This window comes from Dama dama, chromosome 9 (assembly GCF_033118175.1).
Source record: "Dama dama isolate Ldn47 chromosome 9, ASM3311817v1, whole genome shotgun sequence".
NCBI classification, from domain to species: domain Eukaryota; kingdom Metazoa; phylum Chordata; class Mammalia; order Artiodactyla; family Cervidae; genus Dama; species Dama dama.
Window position 1 is genome coordinate 29,592,723 of NC_083689.1, and position 27,951 is coordinate 29,620,673.

At 37.8% G+C, this 27,951-nt stretch overlaps 1 protein-coding gene across 2 annotated transcripts in view; it reads right to left on the reverse strand.

The window, feature by feature from the left end:
• Positions 1–27,951, reverse strand: part of PRRC1 (proline rich coiled-coil 1) — a 59,769-nt gene that overhangs the window by 29,974 nt on the left and 1,844 nt on the right. For both annotated transcript variants that reach the window (XM_061150861.1, XM_061150860.1), the window contains exons 2-7: positions 20,783–20,906; positions 19,305–19,694; positions 16,692–16,852; positions 13,767–13,869; positions 11,416–11,579; positions 3,587–3,690 (exon numbers count right to left, since the gene is read on the reverse strand). In XM_061150861.1, coding sequence (XP_061006844.1) covers positions 3,587–3,690; positions 11,416–11,579; positions 13,767–13,869; positions 16,692–16,852; positions 19,305–19,694; positions 20,783–20,888 — 1,028 coding nt within the window. In that variant the 5' untranslated portion in view covers positions 20,889–20,906. The remainder of the gene's footprint in view (positions 1–3,586; positions 3,691–11,415; positions 11,580–13,766; positions 13,870–16,691; positions 16,853–19,304; positions 19,695–20,782; positions 20,907–27,951) is intronic.

Consider the following 27,951-nt stretch of genomic DNA (forward strand, 5'->3'; position numbering starts at 1 on the left):
ATATAGGTATGCCAGTTTGTATTTTACCAAAGGACTATCCACTATCACTGGTTACTTTCCAAAAGGACATTTCAATCCATCTCACACATAACCCAATATTTTTAAACTTGATAGGTTAATTTCAGAATAAGGACAGTTCATGCTTACATAGGTATTTTTCCATTTTGGTACACACAATGCTAATTTTCCTCATGGAGCGTGAACTGATGAAAAGGTCATCACAGATGGCTAGGTCTTTACTGGCTCTGCTCTGTTAGAGGCCAAACAACATTGGTCTTTTCTTGCCTTAGTTATAAGCATGCATTTCTCTATCTTCTGTGCCTTTTTCTCCTATGGGTACATCACAGAGATTAGTAGCCAAAGCAAACTATGAAGTGTTCTGGGTTGTGGGTTTGCTGTTTGCTCTCATGTTCTTCCTTTATAAAGGTGCCCTTTAAGACCTTCAGCTGATGCTGAGCACCACCCAGTCTGGACTCAGGTCAGTCGTGACTGCAGCGCACCAAACCACGCCTTTCACACACCTCACTACTGTTTACTGCAGCAAACAGTGAACCGTCTCAGGATTACCTGAAGACTCTCCAGTTTCTTATAAACAATACCTGGCTTTAAAAGACTGTGAGCTGAGACATCGACAAAGACAGCACCTTATCATTACACCAAAAGGAGGCTAAATGAGGCCCATACACTGGATTCAGCAGACAAGGATCTTTAATGAGTCATACTAAAGAAAGCAGAGGTAAACGTAGTCACAATAGGAGAAAAGATATAGATATCCAATAGGTAAATTGAATCTGTTAAAAAAAAAAACAACAGTGTATGGGCTCCACAGCAGCAGACAGGTAAATAGGAGATACTCAAACTAAAGAATAGAGAGGAAGACTAGAGTGAGCAAGTAGAGGGAAGTGGGGGCTGACCACATGAGAAATGGAGGGTACAGTCAGAAGGTGAACAATGTGTCATTGGAGTCCTAGCAAGAGAAAATGGGCCAGAAGCCAATTCTGAAGGTAAAATGGCTAAGAACTTTCCAAAACACACAAAAGACATAAATCTAGTGAAAGATGGAAAGAATCAAGCTTGGTGAATCCACAGAAGCTTAATACATAAGCAAACACATGCACACCTATACATATCATGGTAAAACTGCAAAAACATAATGACAAAAAAGATCCTAAATGCAGCAAAACAACACATTTTCTTCACAGAAACAACAAGCTGGATAGCTGACGTAACAGAAATGATGGAAGCCAGAAAACAGTACAATGGCATCTTTAAAGTATTATATAAGAAGAGATCTGCCAACCTTGTCCAGAGAAAACACCCTACGCAAATAAAGGTATGTAAAGGCGTTTTCGGACAAAAGCTAAGAGAACTCATGGCAAAAGTCTAATGGAGTACAAAGAATGTTTTAGGCAGAGTGAGAATGATCCCAGACCTAAAACCAAAGATGAAGGAAGGTCTTCAAAGAATAAATGTAAGTGAACAGAATGCACAGAATACTAACATTATCTTGAGTTTAAAATATAAGCACAATTAAGATAACTTACAATACTGCACAAGATGTAGGGGGTAAATCATATTAGCAAGAGTCATAATTTGTACTGTAATGTAATACATGGAAAAGGCATGATGGAATCTCTAAGGTAACTCTTACATCAATATTGAAAGGTTAATAGAGGGGAAAAAAATGAAATAATAATGACCAGTGGATTGTTGCTTGGTGCTTATACAGAAAGTTCAAACTTCCCAACCGAGTATTCAAAGCTCTTCAGTCTGTCCCCAAACTACTCCTGACTTTCTATCCAACAATGTTCAGCCAAGCTGATATAATCTCTGACACCTAAATATATCTTAATCATCTTCACACTCTTCCTCCACATAGAATGTCCTACCTATTCTTTTTCACTTATCCAAATTTTAACTAGTCTTCAAACTTCAGCTCAAGAACCAATCATTCATGACTCTTATCTGACACTATTCCACATCAAATTTCCAGTGAAAATGTATGTAACATTTCCTGTAAGTAAAAACTTACACACTTAGAGAGTCATTTAAAACTATTTATCTTGTATATATTTTCTCTCCCACTTGGTCTATAATAATAAATCCTCAAAGTTGGAGTACATTTTTTGTATACTATAGCTACAAAGTACTAGGCACACTGTTACTCAATACTAAAACAAAAATTAAATGCAACAAAGTGAAAGTCAAAGTCACTCAGTCATGCCTGACTCTTTGCGACCCCCATGGACTGTACAGTCCATGAATTCTCCAGGCCAGAATATAGGAGTGGGTAGTCTTTCCCTTCTCCAGGGGATCTTCCCAACCCAGGGATCGAACCCAGGTCTCCCACATTCCAGGCGGATTCTTTACCAGCTAAGCCACAGGGGAAGCACAAAAGCAACAAAATCACACAGTAAATAGGAAGAAGATAGGTCTCAACAGTTGCAAAGTTATTTCGAAATAAGGCAATTCTGCAAATTAAAAAAATTCTCCAATCAAAAAATCCATCTATTGAAAGTTTAATGCCTTCAAAAACAATGACAAATCATGTTAGAGGTTTTTTCCCAGCCTACATAGATGAGAGGTAGTGCTCAACAGAACTCAAACCTGGTGACTGCCTCCAGGTCATCTTGCCAGACCTCCCATTACTCTGCACAGCTATGCAAGATGTTTGTGTTTGTTATAGAAGTCAGCATCCAAGTCAAAGCTACACCACTACATCTTATTTAATTGATAATTATTAACACAGTCTTAGAATGCAGGCAACACAATGTAAATTTTATAATAAAAAAGGAGAAAACAAGAGTAGAAATGTGAGCTAAGAGCTACACAGGTCACGTAACTAATGAAATGATATAGCTAGACCATAACATATTTTCTGTCTGGTTCTAAAATAAGATACATTTTTTACTAGACATTCAGTGTGAGCAATTCTATTTTTGCTCCTAAGAGAAATGTAATAAGCCACTCACTGAACCCATTATACACCAACAAACTAGACATCCTAGAAGAAATGCATAAATTCCTAAAAACACAACCTACTAAGACCGAAACATGGCAGCATTATTTCCAACAACCAAGGCATGCAAGCAACCTAAGTGTTTGTCCATGATAAACAAAATGTGATTTATATATACACATTCAAACACATATATATATACATGTAGTGTGGTATATATATTTATATGCATGTGCTTATAAAACAGTTATTCCATTAAAAAGTAAGGAAAACCTTGCTATTTGCAATAATATGGATGGAATTAAGGTAATTAAAGTAAGTCAGAGAAAGAAAAATACCCTATGCGCTCCCTTACCTGTGGGGGTGGGGGAAGTGAACTCACAGAAACAAAGGACAGACTGGTGGATGGAGAGGCAGGAGTGGGACACAGGGTAAAATGGATAAAGGGGATTAAAAGGTACAAACCTCCAGTTATAAAATAAGTCATGAGGATGTAATGTACAGCATGGGATTAATAATGAATTTTGCACATTTGAAAGTTGCTAAGAGAAAAGATGAAAAGATCTTGTCATGAAAGTTCTCTTTATAAGAAAAAAACAATTTTTTTTTTAAAAAAAAGCCTCTTACTTGTCAGGAAGCAATTCTGCAATGAAGTTTTCTACTGACACAGCAGTCTGTTTCTCATGAATCACTCCAGTTCGACGCAAGCTATCTATCCGTTCCTGGGCACCCTGAATAGAAACAGTGTATGTTAGAAACTATTTCAAGTTAGTCAGTGTTAAATATGCTAATTGATGATTATATAAGTAACATGTGTATACATTTATACCCAAACACACATACACTCATTATAAACATGAAAACACAGAACAGTGAGTAAACACTGAAGAAGCACGCTCACACGCCCCTGAAACTGACAGTCTGCAACATGCCCTCCAAGGTATCCCTATGCGCACTATTATTTTGGTTGCTACTGTGAAATGGCTAACTTTATATTCCATGTTCTAACTGGTCATTACTAATATAAGAAAACTACGTGCTTTTTAACGTTTACCTGGCAAGAGGTCATCTTAAATGTTTCAATCCTAGTAGTTCTTCGCTTGCTTCTCTCAAATTTTTCTAGGCAAGCAATCTTATCAATAGTAAATATGTTGTTTCTCTTCTGAGTCCTTTTACATATATGGCCATGGATGGAGCAGCATGGCGGGCTATACAGTCCATGGGGTTGCAAAGAGTCGGACATGACTGAGCGACTTCACTTTTAAAATATGCACCAAAATGACAGTTTTTTTAACAGCAGTGTATTCATTACACCAAAGCTTATTCAAGAAAATAATTGCCTTTATGAAATAAAACTGAGGGGCTGAGAATACTATGCAGATAACTCAAAAATCATGAATTAAAGAATTAAATATGTATCTATAGTAGGAAACTAAAACCTGGATTAACAAGGACAAGGCTGCCATTTAGTACTTTCATTTTAATCACTTCATAAAAGTACTCATGAATGATGTTATCAGAATGAGTACAAGAAGCTAAATAAAACATTTCTAAGTAAAACTCGTCATGGATAATACACCTATTTTTATCATGAACAGCAGCACTAAGCAGTGAATGAGATTATGAGGTCAATTCTTCTTCAAAAACAAAAATTAAGAAAGCCAGGGCACTTTTAGAAACAATAGAATTTATTTCAGAGACAAGTGAAAAAAAAAAGAAGGGACAACTGTGTGAGAACATGTAAACCAACTTGTCATTAGTTGCTAAACATGAAGAGGAAAGAAGATGTGATTTAAACTACAACGAAATCAAGCTCTATTTCTGCTTACTCTTGTATCTCGGCTACCTAGAATAGCATCTAATGTAACAGGTACTCAGTAAGAACTTACAACATGAAAAAGTGAACAAGAAGAACATCAAGGGCTTCTAAAGGCCTACAGAGCTAACGTTAGGAATCTAAATATGCAAATATGGCATCATCAAATTGAATGAGGAGATCACTACTGAATTTGGAAGAAAATATAGCAGCTAAGATGAACTTAATTCTTTGTATGGGATAAAGTAAATCTGCCTAATTTACTCCTCCCAAAAGGTAATTATGGCTAATTTTTATTATAAAAATGTTTAAATAAATGTTAATTCAGTAAAAACTATTAGGGGATTAGTGGGCTGTTTAGAGATTCATCCACAACTTTTTAAAGATGGTATCTCAACTATGTACCATAAAAAAATAGTCCTAGATTTCATGCTCCCAGGAAACAGAAACTAAGTTGGTTCATTTTTTACTACCCTATAGCACAGGGTTTTATTCTGCCTAAGGTTCACCAAATATTTACCTGAAATTAATTAGCACCTATGAAAGATAGGATGGTGAGTTGGGAAGACAAGTTTACTTCTTGTTTTTATTCATGGAATCCAGAAAATGTAGAGTGGGTAAATCAGCCTCTCTCCTCCTCTGAGCAGAACATTAACTTAAATGCACATCTTTTAGAGTCACAAGTAGAGACACTTTAATATTAGTCCCATGTTTTGAGAAGGGAATTTTAACTTTATTTTTCAGCAGTGAAGAGGGAATCAAAAACTAGGCAGTTTAAAGGCCTGGATAATTTGAAGTAATTATCTCAGAACTGAAATAAGATGCAGAAAGGCCTCTAGAGCTTACACTGTGCTCTGAGAGCTTAAAATAAGCAACTTGGTCCAAATAACCAAAATTACACACTTCTTCATAATTTCTAATGGATGGTAACTACATGTCTGTTGAATATAACCTATAAGACAGTGGTCATAAGTATACCACCTAGTTTTTCAGTAAAATTAATATTTAGCATTAGAGAAGTCTTGGGAGCTTCCTAACTTTAATTATGGCTGATTTCCTACATCAAAAAAGCAAGAGAGTTCCAGAAAAACATCTACTTCTGCTTTATTGATTATGCCACAGCCTTGGACTGTGTGGACCACCACAAACTGTGGAAAATTCTTCAAGAGATGGGAATACCAGACCACCTGATCTACCTCCTAAGAAATCTGTATGCAGGTCAAGAAGCAACAGTTAGTACTGGACATGGAACAAGAGACTGGTTCCAAATCGGGAAAGGAATACGTCAAGGCTGTATATTGTCACCCTGTTTATCTAGCTTATATGCAGAGTATATCATGAGAAATGCTGGACTGGATGAAGCACAAGCTAGAATCAAGATTGCCGGGAGAAATATCAATAACCTCAGATACGCAGATGACACCACACTTATGGCAGAAAGCAAAGAAGATCTAAAGAGTCTCTTAATCAAAGTGAAAGAGGAGAGTGAAAAAGTTGGCTTAAAACTCAGCATTCAGAAAACTAAGATCATGGCACCTGGCCCCATCATTTCATGGTAAATAGATAGGGAAACAATGGAAATAGTGACAGACTTTTATTTTGGGGGGCTCCAAAATCAATGCAGATGGTGACTCCAGCCATGAAATTAAAACACGCTTGCTCCTTGGAAGAAAAGTTATGATCAACCTAAACAGAGTATTAAAAAGCAGAGATATTACTTTGCCGACAAAGGTTCATCTAGTCAAAGCTATGGTTTAAAAAAAAAAAAAAAAGCTATGGTTTATCCAGTTATCATGTATGGATGTGAGAGTTGGACTATAAAAAGCTGAGCACCGAAGAATTGATGTTTTTGAACTATGGTATTGGAGAAGACTCTTGAGAGTCCCTTGGACAGCAAGGAGATCCAACCAGACCATCCTAAAGGAAATCAGTCCTGAATATTCATTGGAAGGACTGATGCTGAAGCTGAAACTCCAATACTTTGGCCACCTGATGCAAAGAACTGACTCATTTTCAAAAGACCCTGATGCTGGCAAAGATTGAAGGTGGGAGGAGAACGGGATGACAGAGGATGAGATGGTTGGATGGCATCACTGACTCAATGGACATAAGTTTGAACAGGCTCTGGGAGGTGGTGATGGACAGGCATGCCTGGCATGCTGCAGTCCATGGGTCACAAAGGGTCAGACATGACTGAGCAACTGAATTGAACTGAAACAAATTCATATGTGTAAAGGAAAACTTAGGTTCAGTTCAAAAAAGCCATTCACTTCAAATAAAGCAGATGGAGAGAAAAAAATCTGGTTTGAAATTTTAATACTCTGCTTTATTTTTTTCCTCATTAGCTCCCTCTAGTGTACCCAAAATAAACTGGTAAAATTAAAAATCAGTTTGATATTTATATCAGTTTCAATGAATTTTAAGCTTGTATTAAAGACTGTGGAAAAGGAAACCATGTGTAAATTTGAAGGGCAAAAACCAATCTAAAACAAATCTGTCAAGTAATAAAATCACAACATGAACATAAAACAAGGTTTTTACAGAAAAAAAATCTCCATCAGCCTTTCAAGTTCAGTACCTGAAGTATCTCTGATGTAATGATATTTAGCATAATAAAATATTGAAGACTCAAGCCTTAAAAACCATGAAATTCTGAGTTATATTCCAAAAATCATGTCGTGATCTATCATTAGACAGTATTAACGACCTATCAGCTGACAACTTTATCTGGTCCTTTTTGTTTTTTTGTTTGTTTGTTTTTCCAGAACAATCAGAAACCAGATGACTTGCCAGAAGATTTTACTGAGTCACTGTGTCATTTGAGTCCATAACATCCAAAATGTTATTTGGAGTTGTCCCTCTGGATGACACTCAGGAGGATTTCATGTTCTGAGGCAATCAATCTGGGGACATGAGGTGTGTCTTTATTTCCTACTGGAAGAGGGCAGAGCTTATAAAGAGGAGATGAGAAAGGAGACTCCATTACAAGTATGTATTCAGTCAGAACATTTTAGGAAAGAATGCATGTGGAAACTGAGGAAGGAGAAGCAGAGTTGCTAAAAACTATCTGGGTCTACCCCAGCCTTGCACAGTCTTTGTGTATCACCAGAAGTGCACAGAGACAAGTGTGAAGACAGCGCAGTGTCTGATGGTAAAGGTACTATCAGAGATATGACAGTATCACAGTATGACAGAGCAGCCAGAGTTCTCGTAAGGAAAATACCTGTTCCGGTCAAGTTTGTTTACCCAAACTTCCAAACAGCTCCCAGAGTGAAAATGTCTTTTGCATTAGACTGTTTAGTTGAGAAAATTACTTTTAAAGGTTTACCCTAGCACTTTGAATTGTACTGTTTGTGGTTTGATACCAAATTACCTCAGTAAGGCTGCTAGATAATCATTTAAAAAAAAAACAAGGCACTATTCTAAGAGTTCACATCTGTAAACAAAATAAAGATCTATGCTCCTGTAGAACTTAAATTCTAGTGGGGGAAAAAAAGCATTAAAAATAAAAATAATATAAATTATATAGCAGATCAGAAAACACTGAATGCTATAGGAGGGAGAAAAAGGGTTCGAGGGATCGGGCGTGCAGCCTGCAGCGCTGAAGCAGGCAGTCAGGTAAGGCCTCGTGGCACGGGGAAGACTTGAGGACTTGAAGGTTAGGGAGTCAACCAGTAGGTATGTGAGGCAAGTGTCTCCCCGAGAGCTAGTGAAAGGGCTGTGAGAGAGCAGCCTGTTAGATAAGGACGAAGCCCTGCAAGGAGGTCAATACGGCTGGCACGGACTGAGCAAGGGGCAAGACTGCAGAAGACGAAGCCGGAGGAAAAACGGAGGTGTTGCCACTGTGGAGAACAGTATGGAGGTTTCCTAAAGAACCACAAACAGAATTACCATATGATTCAGCAACCCCACTCCTGGGCATGTATCTGGAAAAGACAAAAACTCTATCTCGAAAAGACACATACACCCCAATGTTCATCAATAGATGAATGGATAAATAAGATGCGGCACTGCCATTTGCAGCAAAATGATGAACCTAAAAGATTATCATACTAAGTGAAGTACATCAGAGAAAGACAAACATGATATTGCTTATGTGAAATTTAAAAAAAAGTACAAATGAACTTATTTACAGAACAAAACAGATTCACAGACATAAAAAACAAATTTACAGTTACCAAAGAAGAAAGGGGATGTGGAATAAGTTAGGAGTTTGGGATTAGGCTTCTGTAGTGGCTCAGATGGCTAAGTGTCTGTCTGCAATGCAGGAGACCCAGGTTCAATCCCTGAGTTGGGAAGATCCCCTGGAGAAGGAAATGGCAGCCCACTCCAGTACTCTTGCCTGGAAAATCCCATGGACTGAGGAGCCTGGTAGGCTACTGTCCACGGGGTCCCAAAGAGTCAACACAACTGAGCGACTTCACTTTCATTTTGGGGTTAGCAGATACACACTACGATATCTACAAAATAAATAAACAATAACAACCTACTGTATATAGCACAGGGAACTATACTCAGTATCTTCTAGTAACCTATAATGGAAAAGAATCTAAAAAAAGAATACACGCACACATACACACACATATATATATGGTATAACTGAATTATTTTGCTATACACCTGAACACTGACAATCAACTATACTTCAATCAAAAAAAAAAAAAAAATAGGCCAGTTCAGCCAGGTCATATGGTGCTGTGTAAACCATGGTGAGGAATTTGGATTTTTACACTAAGGGAAACATAAAGTTCTGAAAAGAACAGTGACATGGGTTGACCTAGTGTGCTGAAAGAATTATCCTGGCTCCCCTGTTGAAGGGCTACAAGGGTAGAAACTGATGACCTGTTAGAAGGTGAATGCAAGATTTCAGCAAGACCTTGTGATGGCTTCACCCAGGGTGGAGGCAATGAAGACAGTGACGAGCAGTCAGATGCTGGATGTATTTTGAAGGTATAGTGAACAAGATTTCCTGATGAAATGGACATGGGTAATGAGAGAAATCAAGGATGACTCCAGGTTTCTCACCTGAGAAAATGGAAGAACACAGATGTCATCAATTGAGATGAAGAAACCTTGGGGAAACAGATCAGAAGAAAAGTAGTTGAGGACAAGACGTATTGAGACATTCAAGTGAAGGTGTCAAAAAGGCAACTTTTATATAAACCGAGTTTACATGAGAGGTCTATGCTGGAGACAAACTCAAATCTGTCAGCACACAGCAGCTATTCAAAGCCATGGGACTGGATGACATCATCACGAGGCTGGGGAGAAAAGGAAGAGCCAATAAAGAAAGCAGAAAGGAATCAGAGGCAGGGACGAGACCAAGTGTGGCATCCGTGAGCATCAAAGACATTACAGAGGAGTCTTAAAGCCCACGCGAGCACAAAGGAGACGGAACTACACTGGTGACCGTGAGAGCACACCCTCAGTGGAGTAGTGGGGGGTGACATCCTGACTGAGGTGAGTGTTAAGAGAATATGAAGGAAAGAACTAGAGATAAAAGTGGTGGCAACTCCGCAGGTTTTGCTGCAAAATGAAGTGAAAAGCTAAGGTAGGAGGTGATGGGGAAAGAGCGGTAAAAAAACTAAGGTTTTCTTTGGTTGATTTTTTCCTTTTAAGGTGGAAGCAGTGTTTGTATGCTGATGAACTGTTCATTTGTTCTTGCATGTCTGTATATATGGTGATGATAAAATGTCTATGAGAGGGAGGGCACAACTCTTGGAACTTTAGCACCTAGAAGGCTAGAGGGAAATATGTCTAGTACAGTAATAGGACTGGTTTGGATAATTGACAGTGTTTTTTTGTTTGTTTGTTTTTAATGATTATAGGCCAGAAGACTAGATGAGATTCAAGTGGAGGTGTGAGTATGCAAGTGTATGAAATCTGTCTTCAAAATAAGCCATTTTATCATCTGCCACTACTATGTAAGGATGACAGAGACCTACAGATGCAATCACAAGGTCATCTTCCTTCACTATCACAAACTACAGCAGTGTCTTCCTTTCGGTAAGTGCACTATAAAATTTAATAGGTTTCTACATGCTGGTAAGACCCTGACAAACTCTGGTTATACACAGGCATTGTGTCTATAACTTGCCAGGTAGTTGGGTCTCTAAGGTAAGTTAGTTAAATGGACAAGGAAAGGGAAGACTCAAAGTGAGCAAGCTAAGAAAGCTTTTTCGGTGAGTGGCTGAGTTCCCTCACCAAGTACAGAGAAAAGGGGGACTCGTCAGGTAAATTTAAAACCTGTTTACTATTCTGGAAATTTCTAAATACATAAGAATCCCATAAACCATAAGAAATAAAGTAAATTATTACTAATAGTGATAGTAATAAAAAGCTTATGAGATGCAAGGGATAACTGCAGCAACGGATTTAAATATTAATACCGGGTTAAGAAGATCTCTTTCAGGACCAACATCTCTCTTTTTGTGCTCCTGGCATGTGGTTCATCCCTGCTCCCAATAATCAAAATTCTACTGTATCGTCATAACACTAGAGAGTTGTCCAATTAAAAACCAAATCAGTATTTCAGTATGTAAAAACCCAACAGCTCCACAGAGACCATAGAATTATCATCAGAATTATGAAAACATAAACCAGCAGTTTCTATATCCTAAGAAGATGTTCTATTACTCACTTTTAATCCCGCTGCATAGCCCACTGGTTGTGGGGCAATGTTGGACTGTCCGGCTTCCCCTATAACCACAGCTAGGCCGAAGACTTCCTGGAAGGCATCTCGGATGGCAGCAACTTTTACTTCTTTATTCGAGGTCACTACAATATCCAGTTCACCTCCAGATTCTAAAAAGACCAGAAGAAAATTTCAAATTAATGAAATTCTCGTAATTACTACATGCCCTAACATCTTATGACATCTTTAGTACCAACCTGGTAAAACGACACAAGATACAGATTAACCTTTTTATTGGCTGAGGAAACTGAGGCCGACAAGGTCTTGCCCAAGGTTAACACAGCTACTTAGCAATGATGTCAGGACTCAGCCCTAGGCCTGTCCATTTTGACTCTAGCGTGTGAGGTAAGCACACACACTTCACCCTGCCACCTAACAACATCTTGTTCTGAGATTTCTCAAGAAAGCTGTGAAACAATTTGCTCTCGAAACAACACTATGCTGTTCCTCAGCAATTGTCTTTCGGAGCAGCTGAAAGTATTTCCAAATATTTGAGCTTTTTATCATGGACTCTTTCCTGATTGAAGTAACGATCCACAGATCCCATCTTTATTGGAATTTCTTAAGTCATCAAAACCAAAAAGCAGTGGGTTACATAGGAAAGAAAAAGAATATGTCTCTTTTTCCCCTCCATGTGGGACATAGCTCTTGACCCAAGCAAAGTACTGTTCCATTAGGCTTCAGCTCAAAAAACTCTTCAGATTGTGATGACTCATGTCACTTTTAATGATTATAAAAACAGCTAATAAAAAAAAAGTAGAAACTTAAACTGTGTTAAAATCCATTTCTAATAGTTCCTGTGCTTTCCTGACACATTTGAAATTGTTATAGTGATTCCTAAAATATTTGTATAAAAATACGGTTTAAGCTCCACTAGAAGTTTGTTAGATCCAAGTGGTCTAGTTTTGCTGCCTGTCAATAGCGTTTTCACACTCAAGTCTTACTGCTTTTTATCTGCTAATAGAAATTTCATTTTGTATCTTTCTCTCTTGTTTTTTCCCTTTTTCTAGAAGTCATGCAGAGTACTAGGCTGAGGAAAGTCTTGGGTTTGAGTCCCGATTTTATCATTTACTAGCTTCGTTATCTTGGGGAAGTCACGGAGCTTGTTTCCTTATAAAAAAATTCCTGCCACCTCACAGAGCTTGCTCTAAGGATTAATAAGGTAAATGCTTCAAATAGGTAATGGGTCTAACACAATACCCATTAAAACAACAAGAGCTCCAAAGATACAAATTCTCTTCTTTTCCTCATTAAAAATAAGATCCTGTGAAAAGAATATATATACTACATATTATATCAAACTTGATTACTATGAATGTATAAAATCAATATATATGGTAGGGTCCAATTGTGACAATTAGAAACACAGAGACCAATTCAGTTGAATTAATTCTTCAATTCAATTTTCTACTTAAAGGGAAGCAAAGTGGCTGTTAGCTCCACCAAGCTGTATGATGGAGAATAATAATAAATTTCCCTGAACACAAGTTCCTCATCTAAAACTTGGGGAAAATAACACCTAGCTCGCAGATCTCTTATGAGAATTAGTATCTGGCAGATCGAATATTTAATAAATGGTACTTACCATCAGTAGGTCTTGTCTTTTGACATTTACTAGATAGTCAATTATCAAGAGACTTAAGACTTGAGAAAGTTATTAACTTTTTATTGCTACTGAAAATCTCTGTTCAAGTACCTGGTGCACAGCTTTGGCCACTAAATTATCTTCAATAGATTTACTAATAATTGGTCATAAATCCTGCTGAGTGATCATGTTATTTCACTTACTGAATATGTACATTAACCATCTGGAGAATTCTTGATAATGAGGGTTCCAAGGTCGTTAAAATTAAAATAGTTTTCCTAGCAAACCTAGTAATGAGATATTATTAGTAAGCAGATTAACAGCCTCTGAAAATTTTATTCCTGAGTTACACATAACCACATTTACTTAAAATAGATAACTGGAGAAATGCCAAAAGCTATATATGAACAAAGCAACACTTCAAGTGTCAATAGTGATAGCAGAATTCATATAAAGCAACACTAATCATATTTATAAGTAAAATCAGCAAGTATACTAATAATTCAAATAATTTTTACTCCTGCAAGGTTCGTGCTGTGAAGTTTTCAAAAATTTTAATGATGACTAAGAAAAACATGAATTAAAAGCACCAAGACTAACAATCAACGTAAGAACACAGGAGGATTGCCACTGATTACAAGACCTGTAGGATTACACTCAGTGGCTGACATGAACACATACTTTACATGGCAAATGCTCTAGTTTTACATACTGATATATGGAGCCATGCCAGGGTCCAGCGTTGTAATCATGCTTTCTACCGAATGTTTTGTTTTATCGAGCACGGATTTCACCATAGGGTTCCCAGCCACACCCTGCACAGAACAAATTCACATGTAAATACTCATTCTAAGCAAAGATCACTGTGATTATTGGATGGTGAAAAAAAATTTAAGTTTCCAATGCACTGCAGACCTATACTTTTGTAAAGTGTAAGAAAAATAAGGCTATGGCAATGTCAAATTACTATGAAATTTCAAAATGCTTCCTCTCAACTTCTCTTCATCTCATTGTGGATTGACAGTAACCTACAGACCCTACTTCAAGCAACACTGACCTGTTTATTGTATATACGCATATGTGTATGCATATATGTTAGTTTCATTTCTATGTATACATATATTTTTACTTATTATTTATTTAGTTATCTATATAAAAGACTAGGCAAAACTTGTCCATTAGGGTCTCAAATAAAGACTGTAATCAAATGTTTCTCCAAACACTCATATTTTGTTCCCTAATAGTAAAAACAATTTATCTTTACTTCCCAGAAAATTACTTATTACTTTAATATTAATACTCTATATTCTGTGAAAGTTTTCTTTTTTCCTACTCCCTATTTGTTTTGTTCCAAACTCTCACTTTTAAAAAAGACCTATTCCTCTGAATTCTTAAAACCACACTATTAGATAGAAAGAACCAGATCTGAGGAGTTCCTTCCATCTATGCTTCTCCCACAGTGGAAGAGACTTAGAGGGAGCAATGCCTCCTGAGATGGCATCTGGCTGACAGGCCATGATTCCACCTGTCTCAACCTACCATTAAACTAAGGTGATTCAAAACAAAAAATGACTTCATAACATTGATATTTAAGACTGTCAACTCATCTTATGCTGAATATTAAAAGAGTTCTTTACAAAATCTGTATAGCTGAACTATTACAACTGGTAATTGACATGCTAACCTAGGCTCTTAACAAGGAAAAGAAGTGATAGTTCCTACATAAAGAAAACCTTTAAAAAGCACAAAGTGATAAGAAGAAGCAAGCTTAGAAAAAAATGCCATCTTTCTAATACATAAAGCTAAAATGCTGTAAATCAGTTTAACTCCCTAACAATTAAACAATATGTTTATCATATAATCAAATTACAACCAAACCCTCAGAATATTGAAGGGAACTTGACAAAGTGACTTTGGAATCATTTAAGAAAGTGGTTAAGAAAAATAAATGGAAAAGACCAGTAGAGAAAAATTTTGAAGAAAAAACTGAAAACTTATACAACCAAATGCTGATCTGTCTTTAAGAATGCAAAGACTGCGAACTTACCTTTCCATCTGATTCGACAGATATTCCGATCCCCACCTCAGCACAGAGTAGGCTTTCAATAAATATTAGTGTAACAAACAGTTACAATAATTAAAATAGTGTGGTACTGCAAGGACAGGCAGAGCAGGGAATAAAATACACAGCCCACTAACTAACATTATCAGACACAATTTGGTAACTAAGATGAAGGTGACATATCAAATCACTGGGATATGATTTTCGAATACTCAATTAAGTGGCTGGAAAAAAAATAAGTTTGATTTCTACCTCCACAATATATTAAAGTATCAGCTATATCAAACGGTATGGTAAAAAATACTGCCATTAGAAAATTAAATCATAAAAAAAACAATGATCACAATGTAGTAGGTAAAGGTCATTTTTATCATTTAAAAAAACTCATCGTCGAAATGACTCCCGAAAACTTAGAAGATTTTGTGTCAATAAAGCATAATAAAGTTGAAATGTAAGATAAAAATGGAGAATATGGCAACATATGACAGCATAAAATAAAATATCTTAAGAGTTCTTATGAAGTCACTAAAGAAGAAAGTAATCCCAATTCAAAACTGGGCAAAGCATATGAATACAGACTTCACAAAAGAAAAATACAAATGGTCAAAAATCACAGTTTAAAAAAAAGCTCAAATTCAATAACAAAGTAATGTAAATTTAAACAAGGTATTATTTTCTTTGCCTATCAAATTACAAAATAATAATCATTTCTGGCAAGTCAAAGATCTTACAACAGGGTGTTCTGGTATAATTTACCTGGAGAGCAATACATACCTGTAGTTTTTAAAATGTTCACAGACATTAATTAGGAATTAACTCTGATAAAGCAGAAGTACACAAAGATTTGCATACAACAGGCTCATCATAATTTTATTAATAAGAATTACAACCAGAAAACGCCAACAACAGGTTAGTGAAATAAAACACAGGAAATAAATGCAATGAATGACATGTTGAGCAAAGTAAACTGAATATTTTATGGCTGGAAAGTTGTTCATGATCACTAGGTAAAGCTAAACAAAAGACACAAAATTGTGTCCACATGTCACTACTTCACCTTGCTTTTAATTGAAGAGATATATCTACCTAGATATGCACATCCAGAAGACTAAGAGGAACTATAGAAAAAGTATAGTCAAAGTGAAAGGCGCTCAGTTGTGTTCAACTCTTTGCAACCCCATGGACTATACAGTCCACGAATTCTCCAGGCCAGAATACTGGAGTGGGTAGCCTTTCTCTTCTCCAGGGGATCTTCCCAACCCAGGGATCGAACCCGGGTCTCCCACATGGCAGGTGGAATCTTTACTAGCTGAGCCACAAGGGAAGCCCAATATTGGAGTGGGTAGCCTATCCCTTCTCTAGCGGATCTTCCCGACCAAGGAATCAAACTGGGGTCTCCTGCATGGCAGGCGGATTCTTTACCAGCTGACATATCAGGGAAGCCCAGAAAAAGTGTAATAAGACTAAAAAGATATTTTACAATGATTTTTCCTTATACTATTTTTTACTTTCAAAATTCTCTTAAGTTTTATAATTCAAAAATTACACACAGTTTTTAAAGTAAATACCCCTTACCTTAATAAAACCCCAGAGTCCACCAGCTGAAGCTTCATCCTGACCTCTACCAATTCTAGGGTCTTCCTGCTCCTCTGGGAAAGTGATGGCTGATGTGGTTCCAGTTCCCTGTGCCACAGATGTCAAACCAGCTTGCTGAGTAATAGGAGTTGGCAAAATACCTAGTTAATGGCAAAAATGTTAACATATGTAATTTATTCCATAAAATATCTCCTATAAAAAAGATGATACAACATAAGAAATGAGTAGTTCAAAACAGCTTTAATCATGTTACTATATACTCAGGCATTTCAACACTGAGATATGAATTCAAAGAATCACCTAAATAAATTATACAAACTCCAAAAAAGAAATTTCTTTCCCTCTTCTTAGGCTTACTACTAGTCCCCTGAAAATGGACAAAAAAATACACCCAAAAGTACTTCATGTTTGCCCAATGTAGCACATGGACGCAAACAGCTACAGCCTAATTCTCCTTAAACCATAAAAATAACTGTTATGAGCACTCAAGCTCATCATACAAAATTCATATAAAAATTAGTAAACATATCCATATACGATATTTTAACTCAAAAAGAAAATCCACATATACATACACATGGGTGTCATACCTGCACTCTGCAAAAATTTTTGTTAAACTAGATAATCCAAACTGGATTAAAAAAAAAAAAATCACAACAAAGTTGTTTCTTTTCCTAAAATTAGAGAAACAATAGGAAGAATATGACAGGATGAAGTTTTAATACTGATTTCCAATAACCATTCCAGGGAAGCCAAAAAAAGTAGGTGTTCTTGACCTAGAAAATAAAATAGTCCAATACCACCAACTTACAGTACATACACTTATTTGATTTTGAACTTTTACATGGCTAAATAAACTACTCCCTGGATCATTCGGTCCTGATAATTTTTAAGTAAAGCTAAACTCAGACTTCACCTTGGTTGTTTCTCTATAACCACACAAAATGTTAGGACAAAATTTTGGAATTTTGTCCGACATTTCCCTTCCTTTGTGGCTCAGCTGGTTAAGAATCTGCCTGCAATACAGGAGACCTGGGTTGGATCCCTGCATTGGGAAGATTCTCCTGGAGAAGGGAAAGGCTACCACCCACTCCAGTATTCTGGCCTGGAGAATTCCATGGACTGTACAGTTCATGGGGTCACAAAGAGTCAGACACAACTGAGTGACTTTGGCTTTCACATACTAACCATGTTCTAAGTTTTATATCATATAAAAATCATATATTAAGTAACATCAGTTTTAATACTTTAAAGGAAAATAGGAAGCTCTGGAAATCAAGGAAAAGTGAATAAAATATTCATGCAGAGTAACAAGAACCCTCCTTAATGCTGCTAAGAAAGTAAAATGAATGGTGCAGCTGCTTTAGACAATAGTCTGATGGTTGCACTAAAGTCAGCAATTCTGACATGCACCCCAAGAGCAGCACTATTTACAAGAGCCAAGACATGGAAGCAACCTAAATGTCCATCAACAGATGAATCAATAGATGTGGTATATGTATACACAATGGGATACTACTCAGCCATAAAGAATGAAATGATGCCATTTGCAGCAACATGGATGGACCTAGAAATGATCGTCCTAAGTGAAGTAAATTAGACAAGTACCACGTTACTACTTATATGTGGAATTTTAAAACATGATGCAAACGAACTTATTCACATCACAAACTCACAGACATACCAAAAAAAAAAAAGACGGTTATCAAAGGCGAAGAGTGGGGATAAATTAGGAGTTTGGGATTAACAGAAAAACATTACTATATATATATAACAGATAAATAACAAGGACCTACTGTATAGCACAGGGAACTCTACTCAATATCTTGTAATAACCTATAATGGAAAAGAATCTGAAAAAGAATAGATATATGTGTAACTGAGTAACTATGCTATACACCTGAAACTAACACAATGTTATAAAGCAACTTTACTTCAATTTATTTTAAAAAAAATGAAGCCCTTCAGGGGAAAAAAAAAAAAACTCAGCAAGTCTGAACCTAGGTACATACTCAAGAGAAATGAAAACATTTCTATATAAAACTTGCACACCAAGGTTCATAAAATCAGTATTCACCATAGCCAAAAAGTGGAAACAACCAACAGTTTATCAACTGATGAAATGAATAAACAAAACATGGGATAGCCATACAACGGAATATCGTTCAATCCTAAAAAGGAAGAACGCTCTGACACCTGTTACAACATGGATGAATCTTGAAAACATCACACTAAGTGAAAGTGGCCTGTCACGAAAGACTGCATACTAATACAAGTCCATTTATAGGAAATGTCCCAAACAAGCAAGTCTACAGAGAAAGAAGGTACATTAGTGGTTCTGAGAACCATGAGGATTGGGAGAAGTATGGAGTGACTGCTAACAGGTATGCAGTTTCTTTGGGGGTGATTAAAAGGTTCTAAAGTCGACTGTGGTGATGGCTGCACAACTTGGTAAATATAGTAACAACTATTAAACTGTACACATGAAAGGGTATTGTATGGGAATTACACCTCGATAAAGCTGTTACCAAAAAAAACAAACAGAAAACATTCCCTATAGCCACCTGTTTCAAAGTGTCAATGAGAGAATACCTGTCACCGGAGGTGCAGAAAACGATGGCATCAGGGGTGTCTGTGGAGCTCTTCCTGCATGTCCCCTCGTAATGTCGTACGCTGAGCCAACGGAGAATCCCGAAGTGGGAGGACCCGACGGGGGTGCAGGTAAGACAGTGTTTGGGGCAGAGGTGGAAGGCGGGAAGTGGGATAGAGGAGGATTACTGAAGGCAGCAGCAGTCGGCGGAGAAGCAGGAGGTGGCAGAGAGGTGACGAGTGGAGGGACAGAAGGAACGGGTGCAGACGGCAGAAAGGGCAAGGGCGCCGCAGGCTGCACAGGAGGCAGGGGCGGCTGGGGGGTGGAGTACGCCTGAGGCGGCAAGGTCTGCACCGAGGGCCCGCTGGGAGAAGGGAAGGTGCTGGCTGCGGCTAGGAAAGAGGGGAGGGAAAGTCACACTTCAGTGACATGCTTTTCATTTAGTTTTCAAAGTATCTCATTACCATCTTGGAAAATTTTTAAATTTAACAGACCCTATTCCCAAGAGTTATCTTTAAGTACATAATTTAAAATACATGAGTATGACTGAGTGCAAATGATTTTCAATTCCCATCAGTTAAAGCAGCAGGTCTATAAAATTAAGTTATGGTATTGCAGATCTTTGCTGTTTCTGTTTGTTTTGCTGTGCTTTTAATAAAACAGACCTGCTTTTCATCTCCGCTAATACAAGCATAAAACCTCACAATTTAGGGCTGAAAAACTTTGGTCAGAAGGTTAATCTCCACAAAGTCACAGAACGTTAGACAAAGCTAACACGTGCTTTTTAGGATATTTCTGTCATAACAAAGATGATTTCTAGTTAATATGAAAACAAAAAATAAAAATTAAAGCAATACGAAGATGTTTTCTGCCTTTGGGCTTAAATAAAAAAGGCTACTTACCTTCATCCTGGCAAAGATTACAAAAGTTTTAATATAGAGGCATGCCTCAATTTATTTAGCTTCATTTTACAAACTGAAGGTTTGTGGCAACCCTTACGTCAAGCAAATCTATCAGTGCCATTCTACCCGGCAGCATTTGTTCTTCGTGCCTCTGTGTGACATTCTGGTACCTCTCAAAATATTTCAAACTTTACATTATTATTGTATTTGTTATGGTGATGCATGATCACTGACCTTTGGCACTGCAAAAAGATTACAACTCACTGAAGCCCAGATGACAGCCAGCATTTTAAAGCAATGCTTTAGCAAAGTATTTAATTGAAGTAGGTACACTGTTTTCTTTTTTAGACACAGACATAATCTATTGCACATTTAAGAGACTACAGTATAGTGTAATCATAATTTCTATATGCACTAGGAAATAAAAAAACTCATGTGACTTGCTTTATTGCAGTGGTCTGAAACTGAACTCACAGCATCTCTGAGCTATGTCTCTCGGCTTTTGTTAAATGGCTCTGAGAAAAGATGACAGTATCCTGACTCTACTCAAAACCCTGATGCTAGACAACTGCACGTACCTAAAGGAGCCGGGGCGGAAGACAGTGCAGCAGCAGAAGCCAGGCCCCCAGAATTCGGTGGGGGGGTCCCAGGTGGTGTTGTCTCTATTCCACTCTCTTCCATCATTTTTCAATTTCAGTACAACTGTAAAAATATTAAAATGTAATAAAGATTACACAGTAATAAAAAGTATACTTTTAAACCTTGAATAGTTAGAAAATAAAGCACTTAGAAAAGAGCTAACACCTATCCTTCTCAAACTCTTCAAAATAAATTGTAGAGGGAGGAACACTCCCAAACTCATTCAATGAGGCCACCATGACCAATACCAAAACCAAAGACATCACACAAAAAAAAGAAAATTACGGGCCAACATCACTGATGAACATGGACACAAAAATCTCAACAGAATACTAGCAAACAGAATCCAACAACACATTAAAAGGATCACACACCACGATCAAATGGGGTTTATCCCAGGGATGGAAGAATTCTTCAATATATGCAAATCACTCAATGTGATACACAGTATTAACAAATGGAAGGGGTAAATCATAGGAAAATGGCAATAGATGCAGAAAAAGCTTCCAACAAATTTCAATACCCATTTATTACAAAAACGCTTCAGAAAACAGGCACAGAGCAAACCTACCTTAACACAGTAAATGCCATATATGACAAATCCACAGCAAACATTATTCTCAATAGTGAAAAACTGAAAGCATTTCCTCTAAAATCAGGAACAAGACAAGGGTGCCCACTCTGGCCAATATTATTCAACATAGTTCTAGATGTCCTAGCCACAGAAATCAGAGAAGAAAAAGAAATAAAAGAAATACAAATTGGAAAAGAAGAAATAAAACTCACTGTGGATGACATGGTGGTATACATAGAAAATCCTAAAGATGCCACCAGGAAACTACTAGAGCAAACCAATGAACTTAGTTAGTAAAGCTGCAGGATACAAAATCAATACATGGAAATCTCCTGCATATCCATTCACTAACAATGAAAGATCAGAAAGAGAAATTAAGAAAACAATTCTATTTACCATTGTAACAAAAAGAATAAAATACCTAGGAATAAAACTACCTGAAGAGACAGAAGACCTGTATGCAGAAAACTTATTAAAATGACACTGATGAAAGAAATCAAAGACAACACAAATAGACAGAACTATACAATGTTCTTCCTCTGAATAATCAATATTGTGAAAATGACTACATTATCCAGAGCAATCTACAGATTCACTGCAACCCCTCTTAAATTACCAATGCCATTTTTCACAGAACTAGAACAAAACATTTTTACAATTTGTATGAAAACACAAAAGACCCCGAACAGCCAAAGCAATCTTGAGGAAGAAAGAGCTAGAGTAATCAGGCTCCCTGACTTCAGACTATACTACAAAGCTGCACTAATCAAGACAATACAGTATTGGCACAAAAACAGAAACACAGTTCAATGTCTAGAGATAACCTGAGGCACCAATGAGCACCTAATCTTTGACAAAGGAGGCAAGACGATACAATGGAGAAAAACAGCCTCTTCAACGAGAGGTGCTGGGAAAACTGGACAGCTACATGTAAAAGAATGAAATTAGAACATTTCCTAACACCATCACAAAAATAAACTCACAAAAGATTAAAAATCTAAATGCAAGTCTAGACACTATAAAACTCTTAAGTGAAAAACATAAAACACTCTGACATAAAATGCAGCTAGATCCTTTCTGACCCACCTCCTAAAGTAACAAAAATAAAAACAAAAATAAACAAATGGATCCTAATAAAACTTAAAAAGCTTTTACAAAGCAAAGGAAACCATAAACAAGATGAGAAGACATTCCTTAGAATGGGAGAAAGTGTTTGCAAATGAAACAACTGACAAGGGATTAATCTCCAAAATATACAAGCAACTCATGTAGATCAGTATCAAAAAAATAAACAGCCCAATCAAAAAATGGATGGAAGACCTAAATAGTCACTTCTTCAAAGACATACAAATGGCTAATAAAAACACGAAAAAGTGCTCAATATCATTTATTACTAGAGAAATGCAAATCAAAACTACAATGAGATATTACCTCACACTGGTTAGAACGGCCATCATCAAAAAATCTACAAACAATAAATGCTGGAGAGGGTGTGGAGAAAAGGGAACCTTCCTACACTGTGAGACTATAAATTGACACAGCTACTAAGGAGAACAGTACAGAGGTGCTGTAGAAAACTAAAAACAGAACTAACATACGATCCAGCAATCCCACCATTTGGGCACATACTCTGAGAACACCGTAATTCAAAATACACACGCACCCCAATGCTCACTGCAGCACCATTTACAACAGCCAGGACACGGAGGCAACCTAGATGTCCATCAACAGATGAATGGATAAAGAAGATGTAGGGGTACATACACACAATGGAATATTACTCAGTCATAAAAAGGAACAAAACTGGGTCAGGGACAGACCCAAGTCTGTCATACAGAGTAAAGTAAGTTAGAAAGAGAAAATATTATGTATTAACACATATGTATGAAATCTAGAAAGATGGCACAGACGAGTCTGTTTGCGGGGCAGGAAGAGAGATGCAGACAGAGAACAGGCATGTGACATGGTGGGCGGTGGGGAGAGCAGGCCTGACATACACACACCACCAAATGTAGGGCAGATAGGAGTGGGAAGTTGTGTAACGCTGTAACAGGGAGCTCAGCGCAGGGCTCCCTGAGGACCTGCAGGGGAGGGACTGGGGCTGGCGGGGTGGGAAGGCGGCTTAGGGGCGTGGTATGTGTCTTCATGTAGCTGATCCACTTCACTGTACAGCAGAAACACACATAACACTGTAAAGCGACTACACGCCAATAAAACAAAATAAAAATTACATAGCTCAAATGTAAATACACAACCAACAGACAGATGTCTGTTTTTACTGTATACAATGCCACTTATCTCCAGGTGAAGGATTTGCCAAAATTTTAAGTAGCGAGACTATTTAATGAGCAAACAATCTGAGACATTTTCATACACCTACTTCATAATTGAGCAATAATTTTATGTTAGCTATGTAATTACCCAATATATTTCAAATAGTAAATTACTAATTTAATTTCTGGCACAGGAATGCATGTTAGATTTATATCTAGATTCCAGTCACTATTACTTCAAAAATAAAGTACGTAAAGTATTTTTGAAACACTTCCTCCCTCCTCACTAAGCAGTGTACATGGGCTACTCCTGTTAACAGGCCACTCCACTTCCCAGGTGGCTCAGAGAAAAGAATTTACGTGCCGAAGCAGAAGATGTGGGTTCGATCCCTGGGTTGGGAAGATCCCCTAGAGAAGGAAAAGGCAACCCACTCCAGTATTCTTCCTTATTCCCAGTTTTTCTTTGTTTACATTCTAAAAGGTACCCCCCATAATGGTTAACCCACCTGCCAAGGCAAGAGAAACGGGTTTGATCTCTGGATCAGGAAGATCTCCTAGAGAAGGAAATGGCAACCCACTCCAATACTCTTGCCTACAAAATCCCATGGACAGGAGAGCCTGGGAGGCTAGTCCACGGGACTGCAAGAGTCAGATGTGACTTAGCAACTAAACAACAACATAATGGCTAAATGATTAGGTCTCAGCTTTTAGAAAAGTCAGTTTTTAGCAAAAATGCCACAAGCATTTTTCCTAACAGACAAAAATGGATTACAAAAATGTTAGAAAATTTTCCTTAAAAATTACAAACTTTCAAGCCTGCTTCAAGGATAAAATGAGAACTTCTAAATACATCAAATACATTTTTGAAGTTTTTACTCATTTCACAAATATTCAGGGAAGGTCAATCACTTGCCAAGCACTACACTGGTGCCTCTGGAAATAAGACTATAAGCAAAAACAAACAGGATACTTACAGTACAGCCCAGGAGACAACCAATAACACCAACATACAGTGAACTATAGCCTGAATGATGTGCTCTGAAGATAAGAACAATTCTGTTTGCTAGAAAATGATTTTGACTTGGGGTCAGAAAGGGACGATCAGGATTTAATTAGGAAAGGGAAAGAAGACAAGGAGGGTACATGCCAAAAAAAGTGAATATACAGAAATTCAGAAAGGAACAGGAATGAGGATTGGAGACCTGGATGGGCGCCCAGACTGTACTGAGATTTACAAGCCAAGTTAAAGAGTAGAATCTTCTAAGAACAGAAAGTCACCGTGGGGGCATTCAAACTAGGGATGATGTTACTTGTCTTTTAATTTCTTTGAAGGAATTTTAGACTTACAAGAAGATGCCAACACAGGGCAGAGTTCATCAGTACCCTAAACCCAGCTCCTTCCAATGACAGCATCCTACATAACTAGGGTTCAACCATAAAATCTAGGAAATTAATTCTGGCACAATATGAGTAACTGAAGTATAAACCTCCTTTGGATTTCACCTGTTTTTATTCACATGTGTCTGTATGCAGTTCTGTGACATTTCATCATATGCACTGACTCTCGGAGCGGCCACCACCATCAGGACACAGAATTGTTCCCTCTCCCCAAACTCCCGCGTGCTGTTCCTTGGTACACCCTCTCATCTGCCATACACCCTGACAAACAACTGTTCTCTGTTTTCTCATTTCTTGAATGTTACAAAAATAAAACCATACTGCATATAGCCTTCTGAAATTGGCTTTTTTCATGCAAAAGGGTGCTCTCAAGATCCATTCAAGCTGTTGGATGGATCGTTGGTTGGTTCTTTATCACTGCTGAATACTATCCCATTTTACAGATGTTTGATTATCCATTTATTTGCTGAAGGATATTTAGGCTGCTTTAGGCAATTCATATTTGTGTTTTGAAAACATTCCTCTGACCAAAGAATGCAGACCGTGCCATAGGGTATCTACATAGAACAGCAGGGAGACCCTTAAGAAGGATACAGAAGTATTTCAAATAACATTCTAGACTAGTGATTCTCAAACAGGGAGTGAAGAAGGGTGACCTGCCCCTCAGGGGTCATTTGGCAGTGTCTGAAGACATTTTTGTGGTCCAGTGGTTAAGAATTTGCCTTCCAGTGCAGGGGTCATGGGTTCAAACCCTGGTTGAAGAACTAAGATCCCCACATGCTGCAGGACAACTAAGCGTGCACGCTCCAACTGCTGAGCCCACACATGACAACTAGAGAAACCCATGCACTGAGAAGATGGATCTCGCATGCCACAGCTAAGACCCAGGTAGACAAAGAAATAAATATTAAAAAAAAAAACCAACAACTACAAAGTATTAGGGGCATCTAGTAGGTAAAAGCTGGAGATACAGCTAAAAATTCTACAATGCACAGGACAGTCACAAGAATTATCTGGCCCCGAACACCAATAATGGCAAGGTTGAAAAACTTTGGTTTAGCCTAAAGTGATGACAGTGGAGATGGAGAAGAGTGGATAGACTCAGGAGATGTTTAAGTGGTAAGACCCAGCAATAGGCTGGATATGGGGTCCAGGAAGGGGAGAAGCATGACCTGCACACCTGGACAGATGGTGGTGCCATTCAATAAGATAAGGAACACTGGAGGAGGTCAAAGTGTGTGTCTGATGTTTTGGGAAAGAAGGGATTACACAGTATTTCATATTGGACATGCTAAGTGCAAACTCCTTGAAGCAACCAAGTACAGCTGACTTGATTTGCAGCTCAGAAACCACATAAATGTGGGCTTCGTCAGTTCACTGATAGTCTCTAAAGTCATGTGCTGAAAAGAGATAATCTGAGAAGACTAAGTGAAAAAAGAAGATGGCCCAACGAGGGGAAAAAAACACCTGCAGAGAAGAATGAGAGACCACAAAAACAGGAAAAAAAACAGCAGGCAGCGGTGTCCAAAAACCAGAGACGAGTGTTTCAAGGCAATGGTATCAGATGCTGCAGAGAAACCAAATAGGATGATATATGAAAAAGTCAACAGATTTGCCAAACTGGAGTTAAAACTTAGTGAGAGCTGTTTCCAAAAGGGAGTGAGGATAGAAGCCAGTTTCAACTGGACTGAGGTAGGAGGTAAAGCAATTATGTACAACACTTTTAAAAGTTTTACTATGAGTGTAGATGAAAGATCTATGGGCAGGAAATAGAAAGCAGATATCCAGACAGGCAAAATCCTTTCATTCAACAACATCTACTTCTGCTTTGTTGACTATGTTAAAGCCTTTGACTGTGTGGATCACAATAAACTGTGGAAAATTCTTAAAGAGATAGAAATACCAGATCACCTTACCTGCCTCCTTAAAAATCTGTATGTAGGTCAAGAAGCAACAGTTAGAAGAGGATATAGAACAATGGACTGGTTCAAAATTGGGAAAGGAGTACGTCAAGGCTGTATATCGTCACCCTGCTTATTAAACTTATAAGCACAGTACATAATGTGAAAGGCCGAGCTGGATGAAGCAGAATTTGGAACTGAGACTGCTGAGAGAAATATCAACAACCTCAGATGTATACATGAGACCACCCTAAAGGCAGAAAGTGGAAAGGAACTAAAAAGACTCTTGATGACGGTGAAAGAGGAGAGTGAAAACGCTTGCTTAAAACTCAACATTCAAAAAACTAACATCAAGGCAACTGGTCCCATCACTTCACGGCAAATAGATGGGGGAAAGGTGAAAACAGTGGCAAATTTTATTTTCTTCAACTCCAAAATCACTGTGGAATAGTGACTGCAGCCATGAAATTAAGACATTTGCTCCTTGGAAGAAAAGCTATGACAAACACAGACAGTGTATTAAAAAGCAGAGACATCACTTTGCCAACAAAAGTCCGATAGTCAAAGCCACGATTTTTCCAGTAGTCATGTACGGATGTGAGAGATGGACCATAAAGAAGGCTGAATGCTGAGGAATTGATGCTTTTGAATCATGGTACCAGAGAAGACTCTTCAGAGTCCCTTGGACAGCAAGGAGATCCAAACAGTCAATCCTAAAGGAAGTCAACCCTGAATATCCATTGGAAGGACTGATGCTGAAGCTAAGGCTACAATACTTTGGCCATCTGATGCAAACAGATGGCTCATTGGAAGAGACCCTGAGGCTGGGAAAGATTGAAGGCAGGAGGAGAAAGGGGTGAGCACAGAGGATGAGATGGTTGGATGGCATTACTGATTCAACGGACATGAGTTTAAGCAAGCTCCGGGAGACAGTGAAGGACAGGGAAGCCTGGCATGCTGCA